The 20,530-nt window shown below is 45.6% G+C and overlaps 1 protein-coding gene across 2 annotated transcripts in view; it reads left to right on the forward strand.

The window, feature by feature from the left end:
- The window catches only part of LOC311595700 (aldehyde oxidase 3), a 95,481-nt gene that overhangs the window by 69,727 nt on the left and 5,224 nt on the right, over window positions 1–20,530 (forward strand). For both annotated transcript variants that reach the window (XM_084778660.1, XM_084778661.1), the window contains 8 exons: window positions 1,261–1,356; window positions 2,326–2,454; window positions 4,296–4,370; window positions 5,558–5,610; window positions 8,235–8,349; window positions 9,974–10,039; window positions 11,407–11,595; window positions 19,389–19,556. In XM_084778660.1, coding sequence (XP_084634786.1) covers window positions 1,261–1,356; window positions 2,326–2,454; window positions 4,296–4,370; window positions 5,558–5,610; window positions 8,235–8,349; window positions 9,974–10,039; window positions 11,407–11,595; window positions 19,389–19,556 — 891 coding nt within the window. The remainder of the gene's footprint in view (window positions 1–1,260; window positions 1,357–2,325; window positions 2,455–4,295; window positions 4,371–5,557; window positions 5,611–8,234; window positions 8,350–9,973; window positions 10,040–11,406; window positions 11,596–19,388; window positions 19,557–20,530) is intronic.

Raw genomic sequence — 20,530 nt, forward strand, 5'->3', positions numbered from 1 at the left:
ACTTTCACGGCTAGAAACTTTTTCAAACACCCTCACTGAGGTACGATTTATATGCTGTAAAATTCACCCATTTAACATGTACAATTGTTTCAGCCAGGCATGGTGGTGTAATCCTAGGATTCTGAAGCAGGAGGATTATAAAATCAGGGCCTGCAGAGGTTGTATATAGCACAATTTGGTCTCCACAACTGCAAAAAGAGAGAAAGGACGCGTTGGTGGGGAGGGGGGGAGGAGGAAAGAAAGCCCACAAAGTGGATAATCCATTGGCTGGCAATCTTGACACAGATGCTACCACAGCCTGAGTTTAGTAGTCTCTCCCCTCACACATCGTGCCCATTACAGCTGCTGGAACTTTGCCTCATGAGTCTTTTTGAGGCATTGTTTGTAGGGGCTGGAGAGATGGCTCAGCAGTTAAGAGCACCTGCTGCTCTTCCAGAGGACTCAGGTTCAAGTCCCAGCACTCACATGGAGGCTCAAAGCCATCTGTAACACTACTTCCAGGGGCTCCAACCCCCTCCTCTGGTCTCCACACGTGTGCAGACACACATGCAAAGCAAAACACCCATACACATGAAATAGTAAAATAATAATACATTTAGAAACAGTGTTTGCTGAGATATATATGCCAGGATATTCATGATCTGAAGATAGAACCACAGCAACCTGTGCAAAATAAGTCTTCGTTTTGCAAACATTTTACATATACAAATTGTATCCACATATAAAATGAAATATAGATACTAAGACAAGTGAAATGGATCTATGTGACAAAGAACAAGAATCCAAGGTAGATTATTAAGTTCAATAATCAAAAGCGAAGCAGTTTATAGCATTACGCCATTTGTAAAAGTCATACTACAAAATAAGAACACATCCATAAAACTGTGGAAGCTGTGACTGGGAGCTGATGGTTTCTCCCCTGTAGGAAGAAAAGAAAGTGTTCTCTCTTTATCTTGTACCTTTTTGAAATCTTTGATTTTAAACATGAATGTGTTTTGGTGAGTCTCTCCTGTGAAACTCTTAAAGCCACGTGTGAAAGATCACAGTCCCCACATTGGTTCTTATACAAAGTCCTCACTGGCTTCCAATGTGCTCTGCTCAAGCATGGAGTATCTGTAGCAAAGTGTACAAAATTCACACTAAGTGACAGTCCCAAAACCACGATTAATCTCACTTCGTTGGGTGAGGGTGAGCTTAGTTTCCACCAGCCAAGCTGGGGTTCAGCATAGTCTGAGAATAGATTTCTAATTTTTGTTTCAGGCTGCCGCTTTGGTCCAAATCTACACTGATGGGTCTGTACTGGTTGCTCATGGTGGTGTTGAACTGGGACAAGGAATTAACACCAAAATGATACAGGTGAGTGTGGTCATTTCAGCATCACCTTAGAGAGAGCTTATAGAATGCCCTGGACTCTAACTGGACCATATTTGAGCTTTGTGATATAGTACCACCCTACTTTACTTGTTCTTTGTGGATCAGCCGGAATAAGACCAGCTGGGATGTGGGAAGATCTTCTGGAGTGAAAAGGGCATTGCTAAAACTCAGCTTCACAAGAGACCAGTGGTCCCCCAAGCCCTGACTGCAGCATCCTGAATGCTCATGGGCTCCAAAGTTCTGGGCCGCCATGAGCATGTCTGGACAGCTCACGTTCATGCATAGCACACCAAGTTCAGGCTCCCCGATCGCAGACGGCCTGTTTCTTCCCCCAGAGACAAGTCCTTTTGCTGGTGGTCATTTTGTAAAAGAAAATCCATGGCTGGGCTTCTGCTAGCCAGTGGCTCATTCTACAAGTAACTGACCTCGGAGGTAACCAAAGGACAGAGGGTCTGTGCTTTGTCTTCGCAGGGTCTTGTCCCCTGTGGCACTGGGGAGATTCTTCTCAGCTCCTGGAATCTAACAGGTTTAGAATAGAAAAGAACGCCTTACTGTTTTAAAGATACTTATGAGCTTTGATCTGTATATATCTGTTCAAAACATCTTTCTCACTTTTTCTTTTTTTTTCTATTTAAACACATTTTTATTGAAAAATAAAATAATTCATATTACATCTCATTTGCTATCCTATCCCATGCATCCTCCCATTCCTCCTTCCCTCCAGCTTTCACCCCATTCCCCTTCCCTATGACTGTGACTAAGGGGGACCTCCTCCCCTTGAATATGATGCTAGGGTATCAAGTCTCTTCTTGGTAGTCTGCTATCCTTCCTCTGAGTGTCACCTTTCTCACTTTTTCAAACAGTTAAGACAATAGCAAAACTTCCTGGAAGGGCTAAGTCATTGTCCCAGTTACATTTGGACTGGTACAATCTGTCTATTCCTCCGGACAGGTAGCCAGCCGTGAGTTAAAGATACCAATGTCGTACATACACCTGGATGAAATGAACACCATGACCGTCCCCAACACAGTCGCCACTGCAGGCTCTGTCGGTGCTGATGTCAACGGGAGAGCTGTTCAGGTGAGGAGCTCATGGACAGCCAGCCTCCCTGCATGTCTCAGGGCCCTGTCAGTGACGAGCTGGGTTTTCAGTATGCTCTTAGGAGCAGTCCCATCCCACCTAACGTACACATAAGAACTTGTGTTATGTTTTGTGAGGGGACTCAGCCCGTGAGTGCCTGGCCTCAGGGATGGGCAGAAGAACATCACGGTAGTGAGAAGACATGACAGAGAAGGTTCTTAACCTCACAGGAATGAGCAAAGACAACGCACCAGGGGCCAGGTGTAACTTCCAAAATCACCCCCGCAGTAACACAGCTCCCATAATAACACCACCTAACTGGGGCCTAAACATGAACCAGTGGGGGTTAGCTCATGTTCAAACCCTAACATTTGCAAAATGTCTCCTGGTGCTTTTTTAAAATAGAAGTTTGGAAGGAAATGGGGTAGAGTGCCAACACTCTCCCCCTCTTTTTTTTTTTTTTTTTTTTCTGGTTTTTTGAGGCAGGGTTTCTCTGTCTAGCTTTGGCTGTCCTGGACTCACATTGTAGACTAGGCTGGCCTCGAACTCACAGAGATCCGGCTGCCTCTGCCTCCCCGAGTGCTGGGATTAAAGGTGTGCGCTGCCACTGCCCCGCTCAGAGTACCAACTCTTGTTGTCTTTCTGCACCACACAAAACAGTGGGCACCAGAGTATTATCTGGTGGCATAAATTTTACATTTGCTTGATATATTTCAAGAACATCCTAAGACGCTGAAGTCACAAAGGAAAATGACAAGGCCATTTTGCCTGAAGTGTCACCTGGAGTACGGAACAGAACATGACCCACTGTTCCCAGCCTGCTGTGGGACTCTGCAGAAGACAGGGACTCAGGGAGCAGCCTTACGTGAGACTGCAGTCTTGAGTTCTATGTCCGTCTCCTTGAATGTTTCAAATGTAAACTGACTCCATTCCTCCACTTTCAGCTCACTTTGCACACAAAGGAATACAAAGTTCCAAAATGCTGCGCATGTAGGCGCGCACACAGGGACACACACACACACACACACACACACACACACACACACACACACACATGAGAACAAAAGAGACCACAGCACCATAGACTTCCCTCTAGCTAGGACAGAGCGGCCTTGTTGAGACAATGACCCTTGTGTCTGGTTTGGTCAGCTGAACTTGGTAGCCACGACTCTACCGTGGCTCCAAGTTCCGCGTCCAGACACTTTGGCGAGCATTTCTGGACTAAAGCGGCTGAGATAACAGCCATGGCTATGGCCACCTAATCTGAACCAACCCTCTGAGGCAGATAGAATATCAACACCATCCAAGCCAAGGCACTTTGGCGGGCAAAGGGAGCCAGTGATAGCGGTACAGGTCGGGGAGCCAGGGAAAACTGGAAGAAATGGCCACTCATTGCTGATACCATCACGTCATAGCTGAGGCCCTCAAGGCATGGAGAGCAAAAGACACTCACACTCTAAACACGTTTCACTGGACCCCACCATTGCCTTTCTGTGTGACCCAACGCCTGGTGTGTAGTGGTTTCTCATAGCTTTGCTGGATATCCGGCAAGCCCCAATTGAGACACTGACATAGTAGCAAATTAAAATATAGTTGATGTGGCTACACTGAGAGAGAAGGGATTTGCACTCTGTCTGGTATCCCTCTGAGCCCCCCCCTCATCTTCCATGGTAGCCCCCAAAACTCCACATCAGCAAGCAGCATTACCACAGAGAATAGCCAAGGCCTGACCCCTGCCCAGAATTGGAGACAACTGGCATAAGGACATCTGAGGGAGGCAGGGGATGCTGTGACAAGCGCCGGGTGAGAGCAGTTGCTTTCCTGTCCTCTCCAACCCGCAGAACGCCTGTCAGATCCTCATGGAGCGCCTGAAGCCCATCATGAGCCGGAACCCTGATGGCAGCTGGGAAGAGTGGGTGAGTACGTGGTCTGACTGAGTCCTGCAGAGCCGCCTGAGGCCCCAAGGTAGAAACCCCTGACCCAAAAGCGTCCCTTCTCTCCTGGGCAGCATAGAACCGGGAATACCCCGGACCACCCACGAACACACGTCATCTGGTCCACTTGTTCAAATGTGGCTTCTTATTCAGTAAGCTTTGAGTGGAAGCCGGGAGCTATGCTTCTGTGGTAGATAGAGATCAGAAATACACGGGATCTTGCTGGACTGGTCATCTTGGCTCACTTAGCGAAGTAGCTCAAAGTTGTTAGATGTTATTCTTAAGATCGGCTTCATAGATGATGATTCTCCAAGGAAGGAAGGAGCCACATCATCTAATCCATTTTCAAAACTTCACACTTAAGGGGAGTCCTTGTAGGAGAAGCTGTTGGGTGGGTCCAATCCAAAAGGGCCTGCATGAAGGTGACAGCCGCATGTTACTTTGCACATACACGGGTGGGTGTTCTCTGAGTGCTGACTCTGGTTCTTCTCTCAGAATAAATACTTTGTGTGAGAACATGGCCTAGCTAAGAAAACTACCAACCCCATAGCGTTTAGTCAGTGTCACTGACAAAAGGAAACCCTTAGGGAGCAGCGACAGAACATATTGAGTGACGGGATCATGTGACTTGCAATCTATCAAAGTTACCTCATTTTCACTGGGTTTCTTTGAAACTTGTGGTGTGTGTGTGTGTGTGTGTGTGTGTGTGTGTGCATATGTATTTTTCTGACCGTAGTTGTAGCTCCATTCTCAGAGCTACTCCAGTTCTCCAGGGGTGGGGACAGAAGGTGGCAAGCCTTCGTCAGGGTTTGCTTGGGAATCCTACATTTTAAGATCCCACCTAAATTTACCTCTCACCCATTTTCCATTGGTCTGTAAACGGATCCAGCAAACCAGCAACTTTATCTTTTAGAGGAAGTCAGACAAGCTAGTCAGATTCCCCGAGCAGGCAGAGAGGCCCCACCTGGCAGGATGCTCCACCTGACAGGATGCTCCACCTGGCAGGATGCTCCACCTGACAGGATGCTCCACCTGACAGGATGCCCCATGTTCATCTCACAAAGACAGATTCTTAAGAGTAAGAAAGAGCGCAACAGCCACTGGGTCCTTGCTTTCTTCTTTTGTCCAGCTGTATGTTGTCCTTTGAAAACAGTGTTCCTCTTTTCCAGGTTAACGAAGCTTTCATTCAAAGCATTAGCCTCTCCACCACTGGATATTTTAGGTAAGAGGTAGCTGATGTCATTCTAAAGCTGATCTCTTTATAGTGCAAAGAGCTTAGGGATGTGTATGCTGTTGTTTAGATCACTAATGTGAAGTGTATGTTGACTTTCACTGAAAGGTTTTTATTACAGTGGGGTACTATGTCACCATAAAGGTTGATAATTTTAAGGTGAATCCCATAGTTTCCTATATGCAATTTCTTAATGACATTTACACATGTTTTATATATATATTATAAAACAGACACACACATACATATATATAACGTATATGTGTGTTCTATACGTTATCCTCACGTTACTATTACAGGTTTCAAGGTTTCCTGTTAATGGTCCTGTGTGTAGAGTGGGCAGCCCAAGGTACAGGGACCTGTGCAAGCTTTCAGCATCATCTAGCACATAGTTAAGACTTAATGCTTTGGGGTCTGGCATTTAATATTGCCCGGGTTTGGTGCTTCTAAATACTACTCCTTCAGAAATCTTACCCTGCAGACAGTCTCTTGTGCCTGACCCTCTTCTTTTGTCATAAGGGGTTTTGGTTATAGAAACTGTGAGTCAAACCAGCAGCCAGAGTAGTTCCATACAAATAGTACGGGAAGTTGTTCAAAGTAAGTAAACAGTTTTCCCAGACGGGGATGCTTGCCCAAATAGGCAATGGAAATTTCACTAGAAGCAACAGAAAACTAACCCTGATCTTATCACGTGAGCACACATGGACACATCTTTAAGATTTGAGGGAAAGTGTGGCGTATTCTGGTGGTGTCTGGCTATGGTGTGTCTGTCTGGTGAGATGCAGGCCATATGAAGATGATCTCCAAGTGCCGGTCACTCAGAGAGAGGGTGAACTTTAGAAAGCAGAGTGAGAACGCTCATGCAAGACCGTGGAAGGCAGAGGCACTCCTGAGTGGTGGGTTTAAAGGGTGGCAGCCATCCTGAAGCGGTACACCAGGAGCTAGAGAGGTGTGGGTTATAACTGTGGTTATGGTTATGGTTGTCGCTAGCCATGTATATGCCCAACAATTAAATAAAATCAAGAAATAATGAAGAATTCACGTGGAGGCCAGGTGTGGTGGTGCATGCCTTTAATCCCAGCACTCGGGAGGCAGAGACAGGCAGATCGCTGTGAGTTCGAGGCCAGCCTGGTCTACAAAGCGAGTCTAGGACTGTCAAGGCTACAGAGAAACCCTGTCTTAAAACAAAACAAAACAAAACAAAAGTTCACAAGGATTTCAGACAGGCTTTAAAAAGTTGTCATATTGTGGCTTGGGATATAGTCCAGTAATAGAGTCCTGTCTAGTGTGCACAAGGCTCTGGACCCACTCTTTAATAACACACATACACACATACACACACACACACACACACACACACACACACACACACACACCCCACTTACAGAACAAATAATCAGATGACTACACTTACATGAGATTCCTAGAGGTCAATTTCTGAGGCTGAAAACAGTGGTAGCTGTAACAGAGATGGAGGGAGGTTGGGGATGTCAGTGTTTTGTGGAAACAGGATCACTGGGAAGAGAAGAAAGTTCTGGAAGGGACGCTGGCTATGGTTGTTTATGAAGACTTATCCAAGGTCATGAACCACACAATGGCTGAAACAGTGATAAATGTCAGAAATAAGGACTCTGTGGTTGTGAGTCAGCATTTGGAGTTGGCTAGTTTAGCAGACTGTGAGACAATTACCCCAAATGCTTTGGTCTCAGGTGAAAACTTGGCTACAAAGAAAATATTTCGAAGTTGGAGATGCTTGATCATAGAACCTCTATGTCTATCTATGCCCATCTTTGTGAGATAAGAACAGCACAGTCAGTGTCCTTCACGGAAGAGAGCTGATCCAGCCATACAAAAAGGTTTATTGAAATTTTCACCCCAAGTCTTCTGGCTACCACAGTTCTTTGGTGGGGTTCTGGGCCTTTCAACCCATGACTGCTCAACATAATTTGCAAAGCAATGATAAATCAAAAATGTATTTGAAGCCGAGCATGGTGGCACACACCTGTAATCCCAGCACCTGTGGGGCAGAGGCAGGCAGCTCTATGAGCTTGAGGCCAGCCTGGTCTACAAAATGAGTCCAGGACAGCTGAGGCTACACAGAGAAACTCTGTCTTGGGGGGAAAAATGTATTTTGAAGAGGTGTCCAGTAATACCACAGCATTAATTCAAAACAGAGAGATTGCCACTCGCCTCTGGAGCCAAGAGATGCTGTTGTTTGAATTCATGTTAGCTTCCCTTCTGGAAAAGAGCACACACCACACCACAACTCTTGAGCAACCCAGGAATAGTTTTTTCAAAAAGAAAACTGCGCATATTCTTTCTTTTCACTATTTTGATCACTTAGAATGGTACAGGGCATTAACAAGCATAGCATGTGTAGATCTTAAATGTTTTACACATGCTTAGGCTAAAAGTGAAGTCTCTTATTGAAACCTCATGTGAAGTACATGGCCCTTCTCCTCCACTCCGAGTACTTGGGAGATTTCCAGGAGCTCTGCATTCTGTGAATGACTTAGCCCTGAAGCCAAGTCGGTTTCTCCCATCTGCACAGTCTTAGAGACCGTCTCGCTGACAAGCCTTTGCCCCCGACCACAGGCTGTGTCTTGTCTTCTCAGGGGCTACAAATCCGACATGGACTGGGAGAAGGGAGAAGGTGACATTTATCCCTATTTTGTTTTTGGAGCCGCTTGTTCCGAGGTTGAAATCGACTGTCTGACAGGCGCTCACAAGGTTAGTGGTGAACATGGGCCGCCAGCATAGCAAATGTGTTATGAGTAGCTGTAGTGTCGCTACAGTGGCCCAAGGCTTCCTGATCATTCTGGGGTCTCAGGAAAGCTGCAGTAGCTACCTGGGAACTAGAAAAATGGTCAATCAAGACTACTGTCCCCTTGGAATCAGAGCCCAAAGCCACTATTGGAGGCCTGGTCTAACCAAGGAAGCAGAGGACAACCATAAGCCCACCATCTAACCAAGGGGCAAGATGGCAGCCATAAACCCACCATCTAACCAAGGGACAAGATGGCAGCCATAAACCCATCATCTAACCAAGGGGCAAGATGGCAGCCATAAGCCCACCATCTAACCAAGGGACAAGATGGCAGCCATAAACCCATCAGACTGGAATGGCTGGGAAGAAATGAGAGGCCCCTTGGGGATGAGGTTGATACTCAAAAGTGAGAACCCCACAAGGAAAAAAACAAATGCTATAAAATCTAATGGACATCTTGTCCCTAAGAGGTGTATTCTGCACTGATGGTTCTCAGGTGAATGTGTAAGATCCTCAAAGAAATGTATCTAGTTCATTTTTTTCCCCAAAAGAGGTGAACATAAAAAAGTTAGTTACTAGGAGCCAAGAAGAAGTACATGTGAAAAAAAAATTGGAATATTGTTGTAGAAATATTTTAAAATATAGATCTCAATAACCTTTTCTGGAAAAAGTTACAAGAGGTTCTCAGTTACCAGTCTTCCTACGGGGGGAAAAAAAACTAGGAAGAAAGAATGGGGCTCAAGAAGCAAAGTTGTAGAAGAAAAGTTTGCCTTAAAACATACCAGTAAGGCCATTAGTGCTATTTCAATATGACACTATACCTAACATTAACCACACATCTCATACACAGTAAATAAAAAGCAGCTAGGCACAAAGCTGTGTCCCTTTCTCTGCCTTGAAGATGGAACAAGAAGATTGTGGGTTTGAGGCCAGCCTGCACTACATAGAGTTTCGGGCAAGCCTGAGCTACACAGTGAAAAACTGTCTCCAAAAAACAAACAATACATGGGATAACTTATTAATTCTAAAAACAACCCCTGCTACAAATTTTCAGCACATAAAAAGCTGCCTTTAAAATCTTTCTTCCATAATATTACTATATTTAAAATAGCACCTTATATGTTTTTTAAATATTTCATTTAATTTTTTCTTTGCAATTTTATATGAATGTTCTCAACTGTGTATATAATTGTGTAGCCTGATTTCCTTCACTTTGTTGGTTGTCATAATCACTTTACACATGATTACCCATTATTTCAAGTGGCAATATAATATTAGGATTGATGAAGGTAAATTTCACAACCTCAGTTTTGTAGGAGGATGGGCTAATATCAAGTACTTGTGAATTTTGAAAATTCTAGGAGACCCTGTGTCAACAACTCTTTGGCCATCACCCAATCAATAATCCCTGATTTGTATTTACCCCAAGAAGCACATCTTAATGATGTTTGGTATTTTTATGACCTTTAGCAACAGCAGAACTTTGTCGTGGCATTTTATAATCACCTTGTATGCCCTAATCAAAGAAACCATTTATTACTTACAAAATGGAGTATAGTACAAGCGTGTTTTTTTTCTTCTCCACAGAATATTAGAACAGACATTGTTATGGATGGATCTTTCAGTATAAACCCGGCTGTGGACATAGGCCAGGTAGGCAATGCCTTGTTGGTGAGATGATCTCCAAATACTTGAACCACTAACCACATTCTCACCTCTTGACAGACGTTGAAAGGAGCAACTCAGTTTTCTGGGTATCACTAGATTGGTTTCCTAGTCTCTACCATTGTTTCCGCTGTCTTCTCTTTTCATTGGTTTACATGTAATGATGTGTCAAGGGCGGGAATGCAAATAAAAGAGTACACACACTTGAAAGAGAGAAGCACAGGCTCCACTGGGTGTGTTGACCACCTTACCTGTGAGAAAGCCAGATGCACCTGCCAAGAACTCGGCTCCAAGCATCAGAGCCTGAGCAGAAGGCATTTATTTGGAAATGGTCGGTGGGGGAGCAGTCGTTGAAACCACATGAGAATCAGGATCCCAATAGGAAGAGGGGGAAGAAGAGAGGGGAGAGCAAAGGAGGGGGAAAGTTGGGTGCTCTAACTCCACAGGGAAGAACCACACAAGGGTATTCACTGTGGTTTCTAAAGTAACCCCAGTATTCAATGTATTACAATATGAACAGACACAGTGTTTGGACGTCTCTTTGAGCATACCATCTGTAGACAATTAAAGTTCCTAACATTGATTGTTTCTCTTTTTAAATTGTACGTGCATGGGTGTTTTGCCTATATGCATGTCTGTGCACCATGTGTGTGCCAGGAGCCCACTGTGACCAAAAGAAGGCTTTAGATCCCCTATAAGTGCTGTTATAGACAGCTGTGAGCTACCATCCCAGTACTGGAAATCAAATTCAGGTGCTCTGGAAAACAGTGTTTTTGTTTTTGTTTTTTTTCTCTTGACTCATTTTTATGGAGGTAGACTCAATTCAAGTAGTTATTGACCTGAGAAACACTAATCAGATGATGTTAGAATTTAGACCCTGGAGCAAGGCAAAGGGGGGGCACAGATGGTGGGGTACAAAAACCTGTTGTTAAAGGTATGTGCTGAGAAACTCTCCTGGGAAAGATCAGATCCAAGGCCTTGCTGCCATCCTCAGAATGAGCATTCCAGTAACTCGAATAAGAGCCGTCTTTCCATCCACTGAGGGAACAAGTAAGGTGTTAGAAGCGACAGACTGCAGGGACATCAGACATCTGTTTCTAAAGTCAGTTATGCAAATGACTCATCCAACCATTAAAGAGAAGCATTATTAGTTTTGCAACAAGTCCCGTGAGTGTTCTGAAATCTGCCCAGGGGTTTGAGAAGCCGCTGTTCACAATCTGCAGGTAGAGCACAGGGAGCCCAGAGACCTACACTCCAGAGACAATCAGTCATGTAAAAGAACGGCATTCCTCACTGATGCCTCGCAAGTCAGCACATCATTGAAAAAGTGACATTTGTTCCTTTCTGTGTCTCAGATTGAAGGAGCATTTGTCCAAGGTCTTGGGCTTTACACGCTAGAGGAGCTGAGATATTCACCTGAAGGAGTCCTTCACACCCGTGGTCCAAACCAGTACAAAATACCTTCAGTTACTGATGTCCCAGAAGAGTTCCATGTGTCACTGCTGACGCCAACCGAAAACCCAAAAGCCATCTACTCTTCCAAGGTAAGCATATGTGGCCGGGCTTCGTTCAGTTTGTCATCTGCACATGCTCCGAATAGTTAGCCAAAGAAGATGGATTGAGGGGCAGCTCGGTGATGGAGTGCTTGGTTGGCATGCGCAGGCTCCTACACTCCATCCCCAGTACCACGGAAGAAGAGGGCTGGATTAGCATCGTCTGAATAGTAATGAGAGTGATGCTGATGCTTTCCACCTTCAGAACTAGAGAACTGCTCACTGTAACGTGCAACAGTCCTGAGACGATGGGAGGGATGAAAAAGAAATGCAAATGAGGCCAAGGCGTAGTGCTGAACTAGTCAGTTTCACAGCACTGGCCCTAGATCATGTTACATTTAAGCATGTTAACATAGTGGATAACCAACTTGCCTCTGGACTCTGTAATCTGCCCTCTCTGCTCTCACTGTGCTATTTAAACAACTGTCCCCGGAGGACCCAGAGACCTCAGTGCTGCTGGGTACAGTGAAGGACCTCTTTAGCCCTTAACCGCATTGACTTACCATCAGATGTCTCCTACTGACCTCTCCCTCTCAGCCTCCTCGGGTTGGTCCCACACTTCCCACCCGTGTGTGCCTCTTCCTGCTTTCATTCTTAGTGATGATTCCCACTTCTCTGAAAGGCTTTAAATACTACTCTATAGGTGTTCCCTGCATAACCTTGTCCATTGGTAAGTAACTTAGCTGTAAGCGTTTTGCAAACAAGGCTTGTCAGACCCCAAATCTTTCAGTCCCCAAGCAGTGGCTTAACACGAGAGACATCTAGTAGGCATTAGATGGACTGAATTGATTTTTGTCTTTCTCTGTCCAAACCACACCTATGACTGTGCCTAAGAATTATGCCATCCATCAGCCTCCATATTCACACACACACACACACACACACACACACACACACACACACACACACACACACGAGTGCCTGCAATACTGTGAACAGCCTGGGAGAGAATTGTAAAATTAATGTATCAAATCACAACCCACCAATTTAATGAAGTTTAATAAAAGACAGAAAATGTCTTACACGGAAAATGTCAAAATGATCTACACACCCTGTGTGCATATGCATATCACATTCTGATGTATACTAGAAAAATATGATCGGTAGATATTACCGTGGTTTACAATAAAAAGAAAGTTGGCGAGACACTGCCCTGAATGGTGCATATACTATATCAGAAGTACTCTCAATGTAATTTGTCTTGTAAGCAACATGGAGTGAGGTGTAGCCTCCTCTTTCAGCCTGAACAGGTGTCACAAGTTTAAGTCCACTCCAGAGTAAGTCTCAGACTTTTAATTTCAGTGACTTCATAAGAAGCTACTCAAAAACTAGGAGGCTTGTGTCATCACATGAGGTTTTCCTCTTTAAACTAGACTTCGTTAAGTAAAAACTAAGTAGATCACAATATATTTTTGCCGGAATTCATTTTTCATAGCATTGAGATAATCTGCTTTAGGAAAAGCCAGTTCTCTGTGAAATAGATGGCAGGAAGCAGAGGCAAGGTAGCGTCTTGCGGAAGTCTGGGTGCCTTATATACTAGGCTGAGCTGCTGCAGACCCTGCTCGGGGTCCTGAACAGGACCTGTGATCCTTGCACTTAGGTCTTCCCAGGAGGATGCACTTATTCTGCCCCCTCATAAGGATATTAGTGGCAGTACACTGCCCTCCTAGGTGGCGATAGTCTTTTGTAACCCTGAATAATTCATTTGTTGCCAAACTTGAGAAACTGTCGCCTTGTGCAATTTCACAGCCACCAGGAGAAGGCACAGGACACTGCATAATCCTATGATCCACCTGTTTCAGGTGTTTATTTCCAACCAAGACACGTGTGGGTTAGAAGGCACTTCTTGACACAGAACAAGGATAGTTCCTTGTCTCCTCCTCTCTCCTTACCTTATACTGGGGCCATGTCGTAGGACAGTAGAGAGAATCTCTTTGGAAGGGCTGGGCTTGTCAAGCTGTTCTTTAGCCACGGTGCTTGGCTCTGAGCTTTTATAACTTCATTCACATATGTGGATAAACTGGACTTCAGCATGTGTCTTGGGCATGTCACCGTAGTCCAGAAACAAGTGCACATTGCTTCTCGATGTAGGTATGCTCCAAAAGTTTGTGTTAGGCGATTCAAAATGAATATCATAGCATATATTACGTAAACTGAAATGATATGTGCCAGTCACTTAACATGCCCCCTCTATATACTTGAGACACACAGTAAGCACAAACTACACGAGGCTGCTGCCAGTGTGACATGGCATTCATGTTGTACAGTCAGCTTTTTAAAATGAATACGTGTATCCTAAAATGTCAACCAAAAATTGGCAAACATAAACCACAGTCCAGTTGTTTGTTACCAAGCATTATGCACTGTGTGTACTTGTACTATTGTACGTTTTTACAACTGGTGGGGCAGTGTTCTGTCTAAATCAGCATTCTCACAGCACCACCTGGACCACATATGGTGCAATGACATCACACTGTCATGATGTCACCAAACAGTAAAATTCTTGCACTTCCTTATAAACATGTGGGACCACTGCTGCATGTCCTGCCAATCATTGATCAAAGTATCAATATGAGTGTAGGACTGTACTCAGAAGTGTGCGGACCTGAGTGGCAGGTGCGTATGCCTTCTGGCAACCAGAAGAAAGGGGGAAAGTCTTCCAAAGCAACAAGGAAACACTGCATAATAAGGGCAGGTAGGCACCTGTAATGTTGCTTAATGCAAAACAGCAGGACAAGAGGTGGGAGAACTCACCCTGTAACCTGAACAGCAGGAAAGGCCAGGTGCTGGTGGCTTAATCTGGTTTGCGTTGCTATAACAGAATACTAGAGACTGGGTAACGTATAAGAAACGTATCTGCATCTCAGAGCTTCCAAAGTCCAAAATTAAGAAGCCACTCCTGTGGGTGACTTCTTGCTGCATGATACCAACAGAAGTCTGGAATTATATGGCAGAAGATGCAGAGTGTTAATTCAGAGAAAATGGCCAAGCTCACCTCCATAACATACTCACTCCTGCAATAACACTGACTCATTCGTGAAGGTGGATCCTGTTGACCTAGCAATCTCTTAAATGTCCCATCTCAAGATATAGAGAGAATACGTTGTCAGCACATGCGCTTAGGCAGGCATGTTCAAACAACAGTAACCAGTAGACACAACCATTGTGCGGGAGAAACTGATACTAAATCCAGTAGGGCAGGGTATCAAGTCTGTGAGTGTGACCCAATTCCATCCTTTTAAGTCACCTGCACCCCGGTTTCCATATCTAAAATGTGACATCATAAGTGTGGGCCTTGTAGAAATACTACCTATGCAGAAAGTCTTGCAGTGGCCTGCTTCAAGTCAACTGAGGACGATGTCAGCTGCTGTCACTTATACTTGCTGGTTACTTTTGCACGTCTTTGACAGTAACACCTGACACAAAGGACTGACCAAAAGCAAGATTGGTTTTTGAATCGTGGCTTCAGAAGATCCACTCCGTCGTGGTAGGGAGAGAAGTTCACATCATGGTAACCAGGGAGCAGAAAATTGGGGGTTCTGAACCTCAGGTTGCTTTCTCCTTTGTCCCTCTTCTTTTGTTTGAGCCTCCAGCCCACAGGATGGTGCAACCCACCCCGCCACCCCCCGGGTAGATCTGATCCTGAGTTAATCCTGTCTGGGAAAGCATTCATAAACATAGCCAAAGATATGCATCACCAGTTTTCTAGGTGATTCTAAGTCTAGTTAGGTTGACAATGAAGGTTGTGCAATCACCCTGTGTCATTGTCTTAACTCGATTTTTCATTTATTCATCATATACTTGTAAACACCTGAATATAACAGTTAAGCCTTAATCGTGAAAAACCCAATTTCTGTTTTGGGTCATGACGAGACATCATTCATCATGGCTTTCCTAGTGGCCATAGTGGACAATCACTTATATATTTCTGGCTGGTGTAAGCCCATTAAGGAGCCTTTGATCATCAACTGCTTCCCCTATGGAGCTGATGGCGGAAGATACCAGCTCAGCACTGTGGGTATAGTCTCGTTTCTCCTCATCAATTAAGGAAATGGGTCTAGCTCACACTGCTAGCCTCTGGGAGTTTAAATAGCTTTCCAGCACCCAATTAACTCTAGAGCCTGATATACTTAGATTTCTGGAGGATTGCATAGACTCTTGGTTGGTTATAATGTCAATCTCTCTGCCTCAGGCAGACATTCTGCTGTTATAGAAGGATGAATTGTTCTTTCTATATTAATTCAGTAAATTATTAAGGCAATAGTTTCTTTAACCAGCTAGTCCCCCAACAACTGATGCAGAGAGACTATGATTTACTTTTAAGCTGTAAGCACTATGCTGGGCAGATTCTGTGCTATTCTAATCCTAGTACCTTTAAACCCCATATAAAAACCAATCACTTGCCAATCTGATGACTCCCTGGGCAGCTTCTAGTCCTTAAGTCTGTTCCTACAGTCACATGCTCAGCTTTCCTCCCAGCATGCACAAGCATATCTATCTTCCTCCATGTCTCCTGATGAAAAGTTTTCTTTCTGACCTTCCCAGGATTCCTTTCTCCCTACCAGAATGTCCCACCTTCCACTTCCTGTCCTTCTGCCCAGCTGATTGGCCAATCAGCTCTTTATTGACAGCTACTTCATCCACACAAGACTTGTCTCCACAGACTGCTTTCTCAGGAGCATCCCGCTGAGGTTGGGGGTGGGGGTGGGGCTAAGCCAGGTTATCAAATCCTGAAGACCTCCATCTGACCCCAGTTCTGCCACTGTAGCCACCTAAGCCTGCACAAGGCGCTCACTCCCCCAGCTACTGGAAGGCATAAGTAGTCTAACCCATATAGGAAGCCTCACCCACACCATGCAGGAGACAGGTACTGTCATCAGCCATGTGATAACAGTTGATGCAATGATGGACCATCTAGGCAAAGGCAAACATGTCAGGCTCTATGGCTTGGTAACCTTGTAACTGTCCTTTTTTGTAGCTGAAGAATGACAGAATTGCTCACTGACACATTTCTCATAACATATGCCCCGTCATTACATGTCACGACTGTACAGAAACACAGCCACAAGGTCCCTTTTGCTTATCTCCATCACCCTGTCCCATGAAGGGCAAAGGCTATAACATGAACACTTGTTGGCTTCTACTGGTAAGGAGATCCAATTACTGATGAAGGCAGGCCTGAAGACCTGGCTGGACCAGAACAGGTGGAGCCGTGGGCAAGCCTCTACCAAGATACCTCTCCACCTGCTAGTTTTCAGCACTAGTCACTGCTTGAAGGATTTCCTTGGCATATTACGTGAGTTAAGGCATACTTGGTCTGTTAAGACAACCACAGAGTACAAGATTAGGAAGAAAGTTATATGATTCATAGTAAAAATCCTTGAGTTGGTAACAACATGGTTTTCAGAGACCTGCACTCTTTCCCAAGGCTTCCTGTACCATCCTGTGTTCAGCTATTTGTACAAAGCCGACTCTTCTCTTCCTGACACCTTTGCAATGTCACCTGTATCAGTCAGAACTCTCAGACAAGCAGAACCAATGGGCTTCTCCTGGGTACCGTAGGCATATGCATGTGCATGTTACACTTGTGTGTTATGTACATATGCACACATGTCTGTGTGTATATTTGCATGTGATTCTACACATAGGTGTGTATATACATCTGTACACATATGCACAGATTTATTTTAAGGAATTGGCTTGCAGAGTTGTAGAGCTGACAGCTTCAAGATCTGTAGGGCAGTAGGTCAGCAGGCTAGAAAGTCAGGCATGGGTTCTGTGCTGACTCTCAGAGGCCAGAGCACCTCCCTCTTCTCAGAAGGCACTTGTTTTGCTCTTAGGGGCTTCACACATATTACCAAAGCTAGCCACTTCTTAAAGTCGGTGTTAATTGTATCCTCAATACACTTTCCCAACAACGCCTACACCAGCATTTAACCAAATACATGATTAAACACATGCTGCGCCTGAGCAGCCCGTCGAGCCCCTGCCCTTCTGCTGGGGACCTCCGCTTCCTCCTTCACCCAGCAAGCACCCTCTCACCTCATCCATCAGTGTGCCTGTCACCTCTTCGGGAAAAGGCCCCTCCACCTTCTCATTTCATGCACAGGATCATGACTGTCCTGTCTCACAGCTCTCTTTCTTTGTTGTGTTCACTCACCTCCTCAGGTATTTTGCTCCTCCTTGGATATATGTTCAGTCAGAGCGAGCCACATGGTCTCCGGTCCCCTCATCAGAGCTCCTCTAGCTCACTGAGACATCAGAGGAGGGCTGCCTACACCCCTCAGAGTTCAGTCACCCCCTGGCTTGGCAGCCTGGTGCAGGAATTAGCCTGCACAGGCAGACAGAAGAACACCCCCACAGCTTTTGAGACAATGGCTTCCATTCAGGACAGGATATGTGAGTGTCACGTCAGCACAGTGGTAAAGGATGCCCCAGGAGACCTCTAACTCACAGGCTTTCAATGGCAGGCACCATCCTCTTTGGGACACATCAGAGTCTACTGGTGTGCCTTGACAACGCATTGACTCATGGTAGTATTCTCTGTGTCTTGGGAAAGCTCTTGAACCCCTGTCATTAATTTAATTCGGACTAAGAAGAACTAATCCTTGGCATGGGCCCCACCAAGAGCGTCAGCCCTCACCGAGGTTATTTCTATGCCATCCTCATCCCTTAAAAGCCCCATTGGCATGGTGGTAGCTTCGGCTGCAACCGCACGGTCCCCTCGGGCATGGGCATGCCAGGCCTTAGCCAGGTCCTCATGGTTTGGCAAGTGTAACCAGTATTGGGATTACCACCAGAATGGGGCTCCTCTGAGGCCCAGCCAGCTTCCTAAACAAACAGAAACTGGCCCTGTAGCAGAGCTCAGGCTGCTCTGGGATGCGTCCTAAGGGCGGTTGGAAAGGCCACTATCTTGAGAAAAGAATGATCCCAAGTAGGCTATGATTTGGAAAAGACAAGAGGCAACCAAAAAAAAAAAATTCATGCTGAGTCTTTGGTGGGCTTGTGGAGGCTGTACCCTAACGTGTTGTTGAATATTTTTTAGTTCTAGCAGGCTTTTCTATGGCCGGGGTAGTTCCTTGATAATTGAGGCAGAGACCTATTGATTTACTTAACAAGCTTTAAGGATAATAACTGGGCAGGTATAATTTAAACTAGTTTTCTAAGCTAGTCTGGCTACCTCCAAGCTGCACTCCCCCAGTTATTTGACAATCTTCGTCCTGCCTGGGCTGGATTTGCTCAGGCCATGTCCTCTCTCTCCCCGTGCTTTTCCTTCCTTCTTTCCCCTCACTCCTCTCCCTAACTTTGTGGTCCCTACCTGAGACACCCACCCCAAACCTGGGAACCAAAGCTCCACGTACTTTTCTTCTGCCCAGTTACAGGCTGGCCAGCCTCTTTTATTTAACCAATCAGAGAATATTGGGGAGCAAAGTTCGTACAACATCATTTGGTGTATGTGAGAATGCACTCACTCATTTGGACCAGATCTTGGGGCTCAGAAGTTAGCGTGTGTATACATCGTACCAGACCAACCCCCCAATGCCCCTGCATGCTCAGGAACTAGGCATAGCTAAGCCAATAGCCCAGAATCTGTCAGAGGACCTACCTGCCTACCGGCAAGATTGCTGCAAGGACACACGGACGGAAAAAAGGGGACCCCTTTAGAAGCACTGGGTCAGCTGAGGCCAGCTCCCCTATCTCCATGTCCCTGTCCCTTGTCTGAGACCAGGTCTTTAAATGTCTTCTCATGTTGCCTCCAACTCCCCCCACCCCCTCCCGCCCAGGGCCTCGGCGAAGCGGCAATGTTTCTGGGCTCTTCCGTGTTCTTCGCTATTGCTGATGCCGTGGCTGCAGCTCGAAAGGAGAGAGGTTTGCCCCCGATTTGGGCTATGAACAGCCCTGCGACAGCAGAACTAATTCGAATGGCCTGCGAGGATCAGTTCACCAACCTGGTATGGAATCACCTCCGCCTGGTCTGTGAATGTCTGTGACTCCTTCCGTGACTCTCAGTGCAGGGACAGAGAACTTGTGCCAGTTCCTCTTCTTGTGGAAAACGGAAGGCGCTGGTGCCAGCACTCAAGTAGGAAGTTATGGGGTCTTTATATTTATAGAAGGGAATGTGGGTTTTAAAAGGTTAAGAAACAGTCGTTCCCACTTGGGTCCGGAAAGCGCTACAGTAGACCCTTGCCCTTTCGAGAATACTGCAATCTCCCAGCTTCCTCAGTGAGGCCCTGCCCCCTACAGCAGCTGCACCACACCACCGTTCAAAGATGGCTTGCTGGATGGCTTGATTAATAATTTTGTATTAATATGATGGGGATGGGAGTATCTTGCTATATTGGGTTGAGGTTAACTATATTAAAATTAACTTTACATATTTAGCCTCCAGTGGCCGAAGGGCCTTTAATCAAGCCCTCCCCAAGGCTTCACCATACCCTACACCCACCCTGTGGGCCAAGCTTCCAATATATGAAAATTTGGGGGACAGCTACATGTAAAATCATAGCAGCCAATTTTGCTTTTGGAAATATGAGTACTAGAAATATTTTACCTGTTGGAATTGGGGGGTTGGGGGCGGGGGGAGACTGGGCCTCTCCACATAGCCTTGGCTGTACTAGAACTCATTGTGTAGACCAAGCTGCCTTCAAACTCAGAGGTCCAACTGCCTCTGCCCTCCTCCCCCAGTACTGGGATGGATGGTGTGTGCCTCCACATGTGGCCCAGTACTAGAAATATTAAGGACATGTGTGGCTTCCACTTGTGGCTTTCTGTGGGGCTGCTGCTGCTGCTGCTGCTTCCATGGGTAATCCCTGTTGCATCTTGCCTCTAGGATCAAAAGGCAAGACTGAGAGATGGCGGTAAGTACAGTGATCTGGAGGCTGTAGGGACTGAGGGAAGGAGCTCAAATACTAACTGTTTAAAAAAA

Source organism: Acomys minous (genome assembly GCF_964271855.1).
Source record: "Acomys minous genome assembly, chromosome: 4".
NCBI lineage: Eukaryota > Metazoa > Chordata > Mammalia > Rodentia > Muridae > Acomys > Acomys minous.